Below are 16,402 nucleotides of genomic sequence, written 5' to 3'. Positions count from 1 at the left end.
GGATGACGCGCCATGTCATTAAGCACAAATCATCTCAGACTTGTATCTTGAACATGAAATTAAGTTCACTGTCCTCAAATGGCCTCCACAGTCACCAGACCTCAGTCCAATAGAGCAGGGATGTGGTGGAACAGGAGATTTGCATCATGGATGTGCAGCCGAGATGCTATCATATCATTATGGACCAAAATCTCTGAGGAATATTTCCAGTACCTTGTTGAATCCATACCACATATGATTAAGGCAGTTCTAAAGGCAAAAAGGGGTCCAACCTAGTACTAGTAAGGTGTACCCAATAAAGTGGCAGGTGAGTCTATGTATGTAAGCATGTACATATTCATTTACTCATTCATTTTCATCTGCTTTTCCGGAGCCAGGTCGCGGGGGCAGCAGTCTTAGGAGAAAACTCCAGACCTCCCTTTTCCCAGACACTTCCTCCAACTCCTCCAGGGGCCTCCGAGGCGTTCCCGGGCCAGCTGAGAGACATAAGCCCCTTTCACACATACAGAACTTTCCGGAAAATTACCGGCAATTTTCCGGAAAGGTTGTATGTGTGAACAGGCCCTTTTTGAAAATACCGGTAAATTCGTTCTGGCTATTTTCCGGAAAGAGAAGTTGTAACATTACCGGTAATTTGCCGGAATGCTGCGCTGTGTAAATGCAGAAGGAAGATTGCGGGAAAGAGAGCGAACACGTCTAGAACGTGCTGACGTGAGACACCTGCTTTAGCCAATCAGAACAGTCAGACGTATTCACGTGCGCGCGGTTTATGAGAATAAAAGCCTTTGAATATTTTTCCAGACACCTTTAGCTGCTAGATGTTAGTCAGATAACGTTTATATGTTCCTTCTTAATGCTAACTGTGTAAATAATTATCGATAAAATGTTTATGATAATCTTGTTTATGCTTGTTGTTTGTTTACCTTCAAGCTCTGCGTGTGTACGTGAGCGCCCATAGCGCCAGCACACACACATATCATGAACATCTCGACATGCGAAAGTGTTTCTCTATGTTTTCATTAGAGTTGTACTTAATACTGATTCATCCGAAGAGTTTGTAATGTAGTCAAATGTTTACAAACACAAGCGCAGCCGTTTAGAGGTCATTTCTGGTTAATGATGTCAGAATTTACCGGCATTTTGCGATGGATGTGTGAATGCTCTTTTCCGGAAAAATTCCGTAACGTCCTCGCCTGTGTCAGCATCACTTTTTTGAATATACCGGTAAAGTCGTTCCGAAGAATTTTCCGGATATTTACCGGTATCACTGTGTGAAAGGGGCTAATGTCTCTCCAGCGTGTCCTGGGTCTTCCCCGAGGCCTCCTCCTGATGGGAGATGCCTGAAACACCTCCCTAGGTAGGCGTTAAGGAGGCATCTAAAACAGTATCCAAGCCACCTCAGCTGACTTCTCTAGATGTGGAGGAGCAGCGGCTCTACACCGAGCTCCTCCCAGGTGACAGAGCTCCTCACCCTATCTATAAGGGTGCGCCCTGCCACTCTGTGAAGGAAACCCATTTCAGCAGCTTGTATCCAAGATCTTTTCCTTTCAGTCACGACCCAAAGCTCATGACCAAAGGTGAGAGTAGGATCGTAAATAGACCGGTAAATTAAAAGCTTTGCCTTTTGGCTTAGCTCCTTCTTTACCACAATGAACTGGTACATCGACCGCATTACTGCTGCCGCTGCACCAATCCGCCTGTTATTCTCATGCTCTATCCTTCACTCACTCGTGAACAAAAACCCAAGATACTTAAACTCCTCCAGCTGTTGTAAGGACATGATATTCTTTTTTACATTAAAATGTGTCTTTTTTGCATTAACGTTGTTGATATTTGTATTATCAGACAGGATACTATGCATTGAATCATTTAACCAAGTTCTGTTTTGGTCTGAATTCATCTATTGTCAGTAATCTATTTCGCCTTTGAATTAATTGCTGTTATGACCATGCACTTTGAAGTTAAACACAATTCTAGCTATTCCTTTCCATTTATTCCAACCCAAAGCCATTATCTCCTGATGAATATATCTGCCATGTTCAAACAAAGCTCTTGATGGAACGATGCACTAATGAAGTGTTATTCCTCTTCTGGATCACTGATCAGACACACACACAAACTCACCATCAGGATTAGGGAAGAAAAACGGCCTGTCATCTTCCTCTTCATCCATCTTCATATATTTATAGAAGCCAAACCTGTTAGAGAAGGATCAGGAGAGAGACAGATGGAATTTATGAAAGGCAGAAATGCTGAGTTTTAAAGAATTGTATTTATTAGCTCATTTTAGTTTAATTTGATGAATTTTATGAGAATGAATTTTCTTGATAAAATGCCATGTTTTTGTCTGTGCACATTACATTTAAATAAGTAACGTAATCTTATGATTTTAGCAAAATGTAATACATTTCAGCTCTGAAATAGCTTTCTGCTACTGTAGCTAAAACGTATTAAAAAATAAAATCCTAACTTTTTTACGTTGGCAAGTGTCAACAGATCTAAAATAGCTTTCAGAAATTGTATTACTAAAAAGTATTATATACACATGCTATATAATGTTATAGTTATGTTATAGTTTATTTCATTAATCATAATTAATGGCATTACAATCTATACACATGCTTACTTCTCCAGATAGATGGGTGACTCTCTGTAGAAGCACTTATTTTCTTTTTCCATGTGAGTAAGGCGGGTAAAATCATTGGGATAGACAAAAGAAAGATACACCTAAGAAAAAAAAAAAACAGACATACAAGCATTATAGTGTACTAATTTCAGGACAAAACAGTGTTTTAATCAGTTCAACTTATTAAATGATTTAAAAGTAATAATAACTTATTTATTTTATCCTTACCATGATGACAGTAAATAAAATGTTACTAAATATTTTTCAAGACACTACTATACAGTTAAAAGTGACATTTAAAGACTTCACTAGGTTGATTGGGTTAACTAGGCTAGATAGGGTAATTAGGCAAGTCATTGTATAATGATGGGTTGTTCTGTAGACTATCGGGAAAAAAATATTGTTTAAAGGGGCTAATAATTTTGTCCTTAAAATGGTGTTTAAAAACTTTAAAACTGCTTTTATTATAGGCGAAATAAAACAAATAAGAATTTCTCCAGACGAAAATTATTATCAGACATACTGTGAAAATTTCCTTGCTCTGTTAATCATGAATTGGGAAATATTTAAAAAAGAAAAAAAAAAGAATTGAAAGGGGGGCTAATAATTTTGACTTTAAGTGTATGTATATATATATATATATATATATATATATATATATATATATATATATATATATATATATATATATACATATACATATATATACTGTATATATATATATATATATATATATATATATATATATATATATATATATATATATATATATATACAAACAAATAAATGAATAAAACAAAATAAAATAGGATAAATTACCACCTGATAGTGTATGTTTAAAAGTCTATACAATATAAAATGATTATGCCATTTGATTACACTGTGGAAGGTTTTTGCGTTATTCTGCAACTACTATTGTTAGCCAAAAGGGGGCAGTGATCACATTGGATATTTTAATTCATTTGAACATCAAGTCAAAAATATAACAGGTGCACAAGAATTGTTGCTCAAACGTGCCTTAGATTCAACAATATGCCAAAAAATACATGCGTTACACTCACAAATTGTAGTCCTTGATAGCGGGCAATAGGGAAGTCTTTGACAACATATGTTGGAGAGTAGAGACAGGCGGGCAGCACATTTTCAAGATGAGCAGGGTCAATCATGGGAACTACAGAGAGTATAAAAAGAAAAACATTTAATTCATGTGCCATCACTTTTATTATTTAGTGTACAGCAAATGCACAACACAAAAAGGATCAGTAGACATTAATAGCAACACAGAGAGAGAAACAGAAGAGTCAAATAAAAAGAGACTAGTAAGAGGATCTGAATAGACACATAGAGGCTCACTGTTGAAAAAGGTGTCGCGGGGGTCCGGTTGCAGCATATCGGCGCCGTGTTGGCTGTGGATGTGGGTCTCTGCAGGAACACGACTGTGGCTGGCCAGCGTCTGCGGAATGTGATCCACATGGTTCATCTTCAAACTGCTCTCATCTTTCACAAAGAAAAAAAAATGGAGAAAGATAAATGAAGATGAGAAGTCATTGTTTATAAACAGGCATAAGAACAGGACTGTGTTGTCTGGAATGTTTCTGACATGGGACAGTAAACAGTAGCAACCACCGCAGAAGCCTGTCATGATGTAATAAAAAGGCTGTCTTAAAGGTCTCAAGTGCTTTGAAATGTGTATTTTATTCGAGGTATGACATTATTTTCCCACTGCCAAAAGGATATTAATGATACCTTTTTGGTGGGTGTGGTGTATGACAGAAAGTTTCAGTCAACGTCATTCTGGCTCAAGGAAATGTCAAAGTAAAGCTGTACAGGTTGTTTACATATCATATGAGAAGCACTTCCCACAAAACAGATGCTTTATACTCATGAATACTTTTGTAAATGTTCATGACTAACCTTTCTATGAACATAATTTGATTATAACTGTAGATCAATGACCCAAATAGCCTGTAATGTCTGCAATTATATAAAATAAATAAATAAAAAAATGCAACATATATGAACACATACAGACCATTACAGTCTCTGATATGTTACCAATTCCAAAAAAAACTACACACAACATACATTTAGTCCTTATTTGAGTTCAAAAACAACACGCATGATACTTTCATGATACTCAAGGTCACCGTACAGGACAGCTGGAACAATCAGTTCAAATAAAAACACAATAAAAATAATAGAAATAGCAAAAACAAAACAATACAAACTTTAAAAATGCAGTCGGGTTAAAGTAAATAAGCTGTTCTAAACAGATGTGTTTTGAGTTTGGATTGAAATTGTGAAAAAGAGTCTAAATTACCAAGATCAGGAGGAAGTGGATTCCAAAGCTAAGGAGCAGAGTGGCTGAAGGATCTGCTCCCCATGGTGACAAGGCAGGCAGAGGGAACAGTGAGGTGAATGGAAGAAGTAGACCTGAGCGTTCAAGAAGGTGTGGTGATATGAATAAGATTAGCAAGGTATGGAGGTGTGAGATTGTGGATGGCTTTAAAAGTGAAAAGAAGTATTTTAAAAAGATGGGGAGCCAGTGAAGCTGTTGGAGAATGGGTGTGATGTGACATAGAGGGAGTTTTTGTGATAATACCATAGCATTTTGTACCAGTTGTAATTTATAAAGAGTTGTTTTAGGGAGGCCAAACAGAAGGGAATTACAGTAATCTAAACGGGATGTGACTGAACAAGAATGGGAGCTGAATGAGGTGTGAGGGAAGAATGTAAAGGATTTATATTTCGAAGGAGGAAATAAGTGGATCGGGTGACATTATTAACATGTGCAGTGAATGAAAGGGTGCTGTCCAAGATGACCCCCAGACTCTTAACCTGAGGGGAGGTGGTAATGACAGAATTATCAGTGGGAATGGAAAAGCTATGTGAAGTTTGAGGTGAACCAGGAGTTGATGTCTGCAAGGCAGTTAGTAAAAGATGAAAGTGGGAGTTTATGCTTGGGTTTGGTTGATAAGCATAGCTGGTGATAATAATAGTTAAACATGGCAGTTTGTTTTAGGTTGCTGAAAGAATCCTTTGCTCCTTTGTTTTTTCAGGCTTCACCTTTGTTTTTTTGTGCGTCACTCTTGCGTTTGTCTGTTTCTGAAAGGATCGGATGTCGGAAGCACTTCAATAATCACAAGCACCTTATTATCATCAGGTCAAGATGTTCGTTATTTCAAATATAGACGTGCGCCGAGCTCTCTCGAGAAAGTGAAACCGCTCACGCTTTATAAACAGCAACAGGCACAAGGTAGATTCTGCTTTTCTTCTTGGCTTTGCAGCTGTTTATCAAGATGACGACAAGGTTTCTTAGAACTCAGGTAGACCATGGCTTGTTATTATATGCATATTTTATTACGGTGTAATGTCTCGACGGTGTATTTAAAAATTGCATTGCCTTTGTTTTCATTTTCCTGGCTTGTGCACAAGCTAGTGACATATCTCTAAAAACTAACAGCGTTCAGCTGTACGTCTTGCTCCGCCTTTTGGAACGCTTTTGTTGTGCTAGGTACCCTTTTGAAAGCGGTATGGTTCACTTTTTGGTACCTTTTGACCATGAAAACGGCCATAAAAGCATACCATGCCTCACGGTAAAGTATCACTCAGTGGAAACAGGCCATTAGTGTTTCCAGGGTTTTTTACAGCAACTGCCCAACAATGCCCTAGCAGTTACCCAAAACATCCTGGCAACCATCCAATGACACCCTAATAACTGTTTATCTCCAGTACTCCCACCATGTAGTCTTGACTGTGATTACTTTAATCAGTTTTACGTTTATTCTCTGAAAATTCTCACAATTCTCTCTCTCGTCAATGGCACTTAATGCATTCAATGTGCACAATTGGCCACAAAGCTCCTGATAGTGTCCAGCTAACTTCAAAAAACAGGAGAAACTTTGCAAAAAGTAAACTGACCAACGTCCAATATTGGTGTTAGCTGGTGGTTAATTTTATGTGCCAAGGGCTTTACAAATGCCCAGACAACCAAGGAAAACACCCCAGCAACATCCTGACAATACACTAGCAACAACATCACCAACACTTTAAAACCCCTGACAGCTTAAAGGGATAGGTCACCCCAAAAATAACATTTACTCAGGATCTATTCAAGTGGTTTCAAACCATTGTGGGTTTCTTTTTTTAACCCAAAGTAAAGCCTGTTTCACACTGCAAGCAGCGCATGAGCACAGCGTGAGCAGCACGTGTTTTTCGACGTCCATGTCAACAGATTAAAGCTTTCATACCGCACGCAGAAGCAGCGCGTCAGCGCAAGGCATAAGCATTTCTAAAGCAACAATGCCACGATAGTTTCGGTGCTGTGACTATTTTTGCTCCACTGCTCACGCTAAAATAAAGTGCATTGATAATGACCAAAACACATTGATTTAAAGCAAATTTACCTAATAAATGCATCAATAATATCCACTGATTTTTATATAGCCAATCAAATGAACTCAAATTATTCAAAACTGCCACAAATATTTATTTAGGCCCGAACTATAAAACCAAATTTAAAACAACTCTAGTATTAGTTTTTTTTAGTTACCAGACAAGAACGACACTCCTCGTAGAGCTTGGGAAGCATACAGCTCTTTAGGATCTTTATAGTTTGTAAAATAAACACTTGCAGGTTAAGGAAATAGCATTGGAGGAAGTTGCCGCGGGCCTTGTTGCAGATGAATAGTAATTAAAGTGTATATATAGATATATAGGTAACTAAACAGAATAGACAGAGATAGAATTATCTGTGCAGCAGCTGCCGTTGAGCACTTCTAGCGGTGCGAAACAGGCGTAAGTTCTGAAAAATGTTAGAAACTTGTAATTATTGACTTCCACAGTAGGAAAACCAATACTATGGAAGTTAATGATTTCAGATTTTCAGCATTTTTCAAAATATCTTTTGGTTTCAACAAAAGAAAGAAACTCAAACAGGTTTGTGACATGTATAAATAATAGATTCATAATGTTTGGGTGGACTCTCTCTTTAATATGAACACCCCATAACAAACAAGCTCAATAACTTGTTAATATGTGGGTCACTTATTATAAGAGACACCTGTGTGACAAATGACAGTTCCACCCTTCAAACGACGAAGCCCACCAGAGCCCCTCAATGCAGATGAGACAGGCTTTGATGTACATTTGCAACCCAAGAGAGAGCAGAAGTGGCTGTTGTCACACACACTGCTCTTTAATGTGTATGAGACGAACACTGTGAAGTGCTTACAATCTGTGCCATGTTCAAAGGGGGTTCACATGAAGGTCAAAGAAACAAGCAGTCGAATCCAAACAAGAACCCAAGCGAAAAGGAGCATACTCGGATATTTATTATTACACTACCGGTTATGTACTAAACAAGATTTTTCCATTCAGGCCCTGGGCTATTTTTAAGCATAAGAGGTGTTCAAAATTTAAATTTCTCACAAGCAAATGTGACACACTGACAATACCCAGTGGTATCTCGCTATACCTTGCAGAATGTTTTAGTTACTTTTCCCTAATACATCCAAATGTCTCCTGAGTCTTACAACATACAACTCTTTGGTTATCAGAGAACATGAGAACAGAAACTGATATGACAAAACAAAAAAGCATACAACACAGGCCAGGAGAAAATGTAATGAAGCTACAATGACTGTCACATTGTCTATTTTTTATTATTATTATTATTTTATATTTGCCAACAACATACAACCCCAAATCAGAAAAAGTTGGGACAGTATGGAAAAAAAAAGGAAATAAGTAAATTCTAACACCTTAAATTCTTAATACATAATACACCTTAAATACTTAATACACCTTAAATACTTAATACACCTTAAATACTTAATACTATAAAATCACAACTTAAATACTTTATCACTTCAGTCCCTAAACGTCTTTTTTTTTCAATAAAATACAAGTCAAAGTAAATTTAGAAATCACTTCTTTCTTTTTTTATTTGAGTTTTCCATAATAAAAACTTATTATTTACATTTTTATTTACATTATGCACTGTTTGTCATAAAGTTATCTGTGCTGAAGACTCAATTGACGGCTTTCATACTGCTTGTATGGTAGCCATGAACTGTCAAAAACTGTGGAAAACAGAAAAATTTAATCCAATACATTTTTTTTTTTAACCGGACAGTGATTCAGACAAATTTCAAATTCAGTGTGCAATAAACCCTTGTCTTTCTCACCAAATGTTTTAGTTACTCTATTTTATACATCAAAATGACTCCTGGGTTCTATTGTACAACATACAGTACATCTATTTGATTATTAATTCCACATAAAACACTAATCATATCAAACCCTGAGTTGTAATCACGACAAACTACTGTACACAAATGGTATTCTTCTTTTTTATATGCTGCATGTAATAAACCTTATATATTGTTTAATACAATCACAAGAAGGGAGTCTGAAGGGAGTTCATTTCATAGTATTTGACACTTGATGCAAGAAAACCCTTGTCGGGACTGAGTTTTTCATAAAAGCTTTTCAAGCAAAACTCTTTCAGAAGAACTGATGGCTTTCACCAGCCCTGTTGCCTGGAGACACATTTACCACAACCCTTTGCTTCCAACAGCAGCGACTCTGAAGAACTAAATGTGTAAAAAGCAAATAAACCGTTACATTAACAGTTTCCAGACAGCATTGACAACCAAGAAGAACATTTTAGTGCACAATGTTTACTTTAACCCCTTAACTCTGGGGTTGCAAATCTTCAACGCTTTGGACAATTTAAGCTGGGTCTCCTTTTAAGACATTTGTCAGGTGGTAGCTGATATCAAAAAGCTAACTAAAACAAAGGCTAGGCACATTTAAAGGAATAGTTCACCCAAGAATGAAAGGTTACTGTATACTCTCCCTCAGATAGTTCCAAACTTTTTTTTCTGTTCAACCCAAAATAAGCTTATTTGAAGAAAGCTAAAAAAAACCTGTCACTACTGAATTCAATGGTAGGAAAAACAAATATGGAGGTCAATCGTTACAGGGTTTTAGCTTTCTTCAGAATTTTTTCTATTATGTTCAACTGATGAAACAAAGGGTCACAAAACACCAAAACACATTTTCTGAGCTGTTGACAGAACCCCCCCCCCCCCCTAAAAAAAAGTGAAAATTGGTTGTTTTGCATTATTTACAGCAAATTCGTTATTCTGGTTTGAAAAGAAATCTTGAAGCTACGTCATGGCAATGAGATCCTTGTGTAAATTCCAGCATGGAGACTGGATGTCTGTACCAGCTGGTACAAAGTGACGTCTTTGAGTTTTCGTCATTAATTCATGAGTAAGACTTGGTTGGAACCAAACGCCCTCTATTGTGAATAAGTTGGAACTTCCTTAATATGCATGATATAGCTTCAAAGACTGTTTTTACTTGTTACAGTGTTCAGATGGCAAAAAGACGCCATGTTGTGTTGTTAACCATAGTTAAAACAAGTAGAAGAAGAAGAATTGTTTGGACACATGGGTTGTCAGTGTTGCATTTATAAATGTGCCGCAATGAAGGTTTTCATTTCATAGAACAGGAAGAGCTAGATTAGAACAGGAAAAGCTAGATAAATCTATAGATGGTTCTAAATCAGCTACATGTATGTTAGAACCCATTCAAACAAAATTACTGAAAGACTTGCTACCTGTAAAAGGAGACCCTCTTCTTAACCTCATCAACTCTTCTCTATTTTTAGGCCATGTTCCAAATCCTTTTAAGCTACTTGTTATTAAGCCTATTATTAAAAAACCACAACTGGACCCCATCAACTTAGCTAAGTATAGGCCATTTTCAAATATTCCATTTATGTCTAAAATACTAGAAAAAGTAGTTTCTCCCCAATTATGCTCTTTTCTGCAGATGAACAATGCTTTTGAAGTGTTTTATTCAGGTTTCAGGCCTCATAACAGTACAGAAAAAGCATTAGTGAAAATAACCAATGAATTACTCTTAGCTGCTGACCAAGGGTGCATCTCGCTATTAGTTTTACTTGATCTCAGTGCTGCATTTGACACCATCGACCACAATATCCTCATAGATCACTTAAATTCTACAGGTGTCCAGGATCAGGCTCTACAATGGTTTAAGTCATACTTAGCTGACTGTTACTAGTTTGTGAATATTAATGGACGACCTTCACAAGTCAGGCCAGTAAAGTATAGTGTTAGTGTTATAGTATTAGGTCCTTTGCTGTTTACAATATACAGTACATGCTACCCCTGGGAGACAATATAAGAAGACATGGCATCAGCCCTTACTGCTATGCAGATGATACTCAATTGTATATTTCAACCAAACCTGATGAGACGTCTAAGATAACTGAGTGTATTAAAGATGTTAAAGACTGAATGACCAACAGTTTTCTTTTCTCAGGACGTACTCACACTATGCTATCCAAACCACGCCCAGGCCTGTTTCCAAAATCGTTTGAGAAGTGTGAGTGCTCTGAATCGGGCTCAGACACAGTTCAGTTGGCTGGCCCTGGCCAGGTTGGAAGAGATGTGCCAGAGCGCGGTTCAGTTGGGCCTTGGCGCAGTATGCTTGTAGTGTGCATGCAAAGCCGCCTAAGCCCAAAACTGAAGACGAGATGTGACTTTTACGGGACTGTTTTGATATGTGTTTATTAATCATTCTTACTGTTTATTGAACGGAACCTGTTGTAGATTATTAAAGACGCAAACCCCTCACTGCACGACAGCTGCACCTTTAACAAACATCCTAATTCCAGCAGCACAAGGACTTTATGATTGTTAATGAGCATCAAAAGTGTGTGGATTACAGTGGTCTGCTAACACTTACAGCTTTTCACATCTGGTAGTGGTAAACTCCGCATTTGCCACTCGTCTTCTTTTAAAAAAGACGCGGTTCCTTTTCCTGACTCTATGGATTTGGTAAGTGTGTGATCAATGTACTTTTTGTTTATGTTTATTTAGATGGCAAAGTTAGTATCGTTAGCAGTACTCTTTCAGTTTTTAAAGACATACCTTAGTCAAAATTATCTAGTTACTAAATTTATAGAGTATATTTATTATTATTATTATTATTGTTGTTGTTGTTGTTGTTGTTGTTGTTGTTGTTGTTAAAAAATTGTATTGAACTCATCATTTGTCCTGGGTGTTTCCTCAATTTTGGCCAGAGATGCTGGAATAGATTCATGAAGTTATGAATGTAAAGTTATTTAATGGCTTCTTCAAGCTTTGATAGCAGAAATCTGGGAAAGTTTGCTGAGAAAACTTTGCTGAGATGTCATCTAAAATTCAGGAGGAGAAATGTAATTATTTAAAAAAATAAAAATATTGGTGCCTCATTTGTAATTCTTCTTTCCTACTTGAATGTAAAATCTATATGTGCGTTCGTATGTGTGTGTGTGTGTGTAGTGAATTGCATGAAAACAGATAAGCTTGGCTGTGTTACAAAACGCCATGTGTATTGAAGACTCTTCCAAAAGGCTATCTGTGAAGGTCAGCATCATCACCATGGCAACAGCTACAAATGCTAAGGCTCCATGCCTGATATTCCCTTTGAGAGCAAGTATGTTCTGACCGAGGCTTTATAACCTTGTTTTTCACTGCACGACCTTCCTCTCTTTATGTCACAACAGCTCTAAGCACATTTTCAATTTTGCTTCACCTCGGGGCGCTGACACCAAAAAAAAAAAAAAAAAAAAAAACGTTAAAAGCAAATTACGTCCACTAAACTCATCAATTTTGTGGTGAACTCTGCAGGACGCTATTAAAAGTCTTTGCACATACAACTTCAGGGCACAGAAAATAACTTTAAAGTGTAATGCAACTAATACATCTAGTCGTTTCAAGCCCAACGGGACATACTGTACCATTCTCTACACAAAGACCAGCGACTGAAAACAGCCTCCGGCAGAAGAAGTAACTGTCATCAATCTCAATGACCATGAAAAAGCCACTTTCTTCCTTCGGCAACTCTGCGAAACACTGTCTGTTTCATAAAGAGTTCCCATAAGAACCTTTCATGCACCTCAAAGAATAACATCAATGGCTGAAGTTCAAACCGTCAAATCATCAAGCAACTCAAGCAATTGACAGTTCTAATGGCCAGTCAGTACCGGTTAGTTAGGAAATTGGCAGATTTGATAAAGGAGGGAGGGGTTACCTGTGTACAAGGAGATGTAGGCAGAATCGATGACCTCATATTTGAGTCCTGGCAGGAAAGGGCGCCACTATAATGAAGACAAAGAGAGAAAGTTAGAGAGCAAATAGTTCTTAAGCCTCATATGGCAAGAACATGGTTGGCAAACACACCATTCTTGAGCTGCATGATGCATGTTGAATATTGCATATCAGACTGGCAAATTCTGCTTGATTTCAAGGAGTTCTGGTGATTTCTGGGAATCAGGGCTCATGAGATTCTACCAACCCACTAGGATATAATACAATAATATAATAATATAATATAATAATACAAATTTAACACAGTGAGGTAATATGAAAAAGAACCAATTGCAAGATTTGGTAAGTTTGATGACATTAATGTCAAGGTTTACTAATGAACTGTTGTTTCAGCTTTAAAAACTGTCATCTGTATAAAAGACAAAATGGCTGCATGTCTATAAGTAACGACCCATAACTTTTAGATTAGGTGAAAAATATCTTTAGATATGTATAGAGGCCTAGAGTGGCAGAACAGTGAGGGCGGTGGCCATGACACCCCCCCTACCCCCGGTCCTCACTTACGTCCGCGACACCCCCCACTCCCCAACGGTCCCCACTTTTATATGCAACACATTCATCCCCCCACCCACCTTATTCACTTGACGAACCGGTCAGTTCCATTTTCACTTTCAGGTTGAGGGCAGCGCAATCATCTTTTGCCTAGATCGCCAGTTCAGCTTGCTTCGACCCTGCTTAGAGTTTATTAACCTATCCTAAATTTAACCTGCTTGTGTTATTTTTTATGTAAAAATGGCAACATCAAAGTCAAATATTGTGCCATAATTAAATATGTCATATTAAAAATTTTTACTGATAATGCTTCTTGTAGTGTTCATCATGGAACTTTTCTTTTGTTCCAGATCCGGTTTTGAGTGGTACCTGGAAAATAAATCTCAATTTAAAAAAAAAAAAACATTCTCCCACCATAATCTTGGGACTTTTGCATCAAATGTTTTGTAAGTGGTTGTTTTAGCCAGATGAAGTGGCAAATTAGACCTGACAGTCAAAAGCCTTTATTCTACTGGTTAAAAGTCTGGCAACAAAAGAGTAAAAGGGAAAGTACAGTACAAGGTGACATGTCTTAACACAGAATGTCTCTAGAAAAAATATAGTTAAAGTTTGTCAAAACATCAAAACCCCTTTGTGCCACAGATCAATGGCTAGTAGTTCAAAAGTAGTTTAAATGGTAAGTTTCTGGAACTGGCAGAACATTGCAGTGCTGTGGTTAAGGCTGGTTAAAGCAAACATGTTATAAAGGCTCATGGTGCAGAACAACTTTTCGGGAACACATAGGGTAACCCAGGGTAACATTTTTGAGAACCAACAAATATTTGCTCACTGGTACACATGGCATAAAATGTGTGCAAAATGATCGCTACATGTTGGCATTTTCCAAAGTTTGATCGGTGGCTCACCATTGGTGGCTCAACAGTCTGGTGAAGGATGGTTCCAGAAACCAGGGAAAACCAAACTAATAAAAGCAGTGTGAGGTTGCAGTAGAAGCATGTGGTCCACGCTTTTCTATAGTACTTTGCATTTGAAAACAGTATTGGTTATGTTTAGAGAACGACTCAAATTCACGACTGCATTTGATTGGCTTGTGTTTTCGACTTAAACCTAACAGAAGACTCCACAGGTATCTAAATAGTCCACCAGGCACACTGTGTATATAAATTTTGATAGCCCAACTGAAAACAACAATAGCCCAGAGATTTCAGGCTACCAGATTTTGTGAGCCCTGCTCAAACAAAGGAAATAATCAGCTATCAAAAATGATCATATGTGCTTCACTGTTAGGCACATTCAAATAAAGACTTAAAACTCACCTGTTTAGCCCTGCCTTTACTGAATGAGCACTGAACAACACCCTTGCTATGTCTTACCTTTTGATTTCTTTTAAACCTGTCTCAAGACATTTTAATCTGTTTTAAATAATTTAAATTCTTTGTTGTTTTTTATTTTTTATACTTGTTTCTTTTTTGGGCGGCATGGGGGTGCAGTGGGTAGCTCTGCTGTCTCACAGCAAGACGGTTGCTGGTTCAAGCCCCAGCTGGGTCAGTTGGTATTTCTGTGTGAAGTTTGCATGTTCTTCTCGTGTTCACATGGGATTCCTCTGGGTGTTTTTCCGGTTTCCCCCACAAGTCCAAAGACATGCGCTAGGTGAATTTGGTAAGCTAAATTGTTCGTAGTGTATGCATGTATGTTCTTGGTCCTCTAGGGGTGCATTTACAAAACAACGACATAACTCGTGGCTAAACTATCATAGTATGATGCATTGTTTGGGAAAAGAACAATGTAGTGACGTGTGTTTCCCAAAACCGTAGTTGCTTTGTTGCAGATCCATCGTTTGAACCACGTTAGTTATAGCGTAAAATGTCCATAATGACACTCTAAATGAGGAGGAGTAACAACTTCTTTAGAGAAAAAAACCCATAACTTTTGTGCAAATGATATTGTTTTACACACACACACACACACACACACACACACACACACACACACACACACACACACACACACACACACACACACACACACACACACACACACACACACACACACACACACACACACACACACACACACATTTATTTAAAAATCCAATATTAGTTTTGGTAAAAAAACATGCACTCGCTTTCCATATTAATTGAAATATATGTAAACGACACATATAGGACCTATAAATGCTTCCTTTACAAATATTATTGAGACTATTCCATATAAACTCACTAAGCTTACATGTATTCTAATATCATATATATAAATCATATCGTAATGGTTGTAGGTAATTTATGAAGTCCAAATGAAAATTTCTAAAACTGAAATGTAAAAGCAAATTACACATAAAAGAAATTACAGTTTTTGTTTTTTATCATTCCAAGTGTAAATGTTAGACTCTTCTAAATAAATAGGGCATATAGAAGATAACTGGGAATAGAACACAACCAGGAACTATGCTTCTAACAATAGCTTTTGAGGTTTAGTTGCAAGAGTACAAGTTTGCGATGCAGTTTTTGAATGTTTGTGGGAAACGCCAAATCAACAAACTATGTATTTAACGACTGAACTTGCAACCTTAATTAGCTAACAATGGTTTTTGGAAATGCAGCCCTGTGTGGGGGTTGAATGTTGGGCTAACGACCCACCTCGTAAATGAAGTTTCACAAACTAATTTCGAGAGGAGCACGTGATATGATTGACTGCAGCTGGCCACTCATCTACACTCATTGGCTAGCCAATCGGATCGATCCAAACTCACTATAAATAACCTAGCTAAGATCTACTCCCTTATCTTCGTTTTCCGAAGAAACCCCCCATCCACCCCTTCTCCTCCTTTCCTCTTTTGCCGAGGGGAGCTCTCGAGAACACCTGACCTCGTACTCCCCTCACATGCTTTATGGACCTGGCGGGAGCCCTGGGCTCAACTATCTCTGAGCTCAGGGTTCTCTCCCGGGACAGCATGCCAAACCTGCTAACTTGCTAACAAGTTGTCAAACAGTATCTAAGTGTGAACTCTTGAAATATTAGATGTTACAAAACACCACCATGGTGCGACTAAAATATCAACTTTGATATTAACGACCCTGGAAATAAATATACTTGT

The 16,402-nt window shown here is 37.6% G+C and overlaps 1 protein-coding gene and 1 pseudogene across 5 annotated transcripts in view; both read right to left on the bottom strand.

Moving 5' to 3' along the window:
* The window catches only part of b4galnt4a (beta-1,4-N-acetyl-galactosaminyltransferase 4a), a 329,936-nt gene that overhangs the window by 18,937 nt on the left and 294,597 nt on the right, over positions 1 to 16,402 (bottom strand). For all 4 annotated transcript variants that reach the window (XR_015526501.1, XR_015526502.1, XM_087312347.1 and 1 more), the window contains exons 9-13: positions 12,740 to 12,806; positions 3,980 to 4,123; positions 3,688 to 3,797; positions 2,627 to 2,727; positions 2,125 to 2,198 (exon numbers count right to left, since the gene is read on the bottom strand). Coding sequence is in view for 2 of the 4 variants with exons in the window: in XM_087312347.1 (XP_087168473.1) it covers positions 2,125 to 2,198; positions 2,627 to 2,727; positions 3,688 to 3,797; positions 3,980 to 4,123; positions 12,740 to 12,806 (496 nt within the window). In the remaining 2 variants the exon portion in view is untranslated. The remainder of the gene's footprint in view (positions 1 to 2,124; positions 2,199 to 2,626; positions 2,728 to 3,687; positions 3,798 to 3,979; positions 4,124 to 12,739; positions 12,807 to 16,402) is intronic.
* Positions 1 to 16,402, bottom strand: part of LOC147837710 (uncharacterized) — a 633,655-nt pseudogene that overhangs the window by 550,865 nt on the left and 66,388 nt on the right. The window lies entirely within an intron of this gene.

This window comes from Danio rerio, chromosome 25, assembly GCF_052040795.2.
Source record: "Danio rerio strain M-AB ecotype USA chromosome 25, GRCz13ab, whole genome shotgun sequence".
Lineage (NCBI taxonomy): Eukaryota > Metazoa > Chordata > Actinopteri > Cypriniformes > Danionidae > Danio > Danio rerio.
Note: the sequence above shows the minus strand (reverse complement) of the source record. Positions and strands in the feature narration are given on the sequence as shown.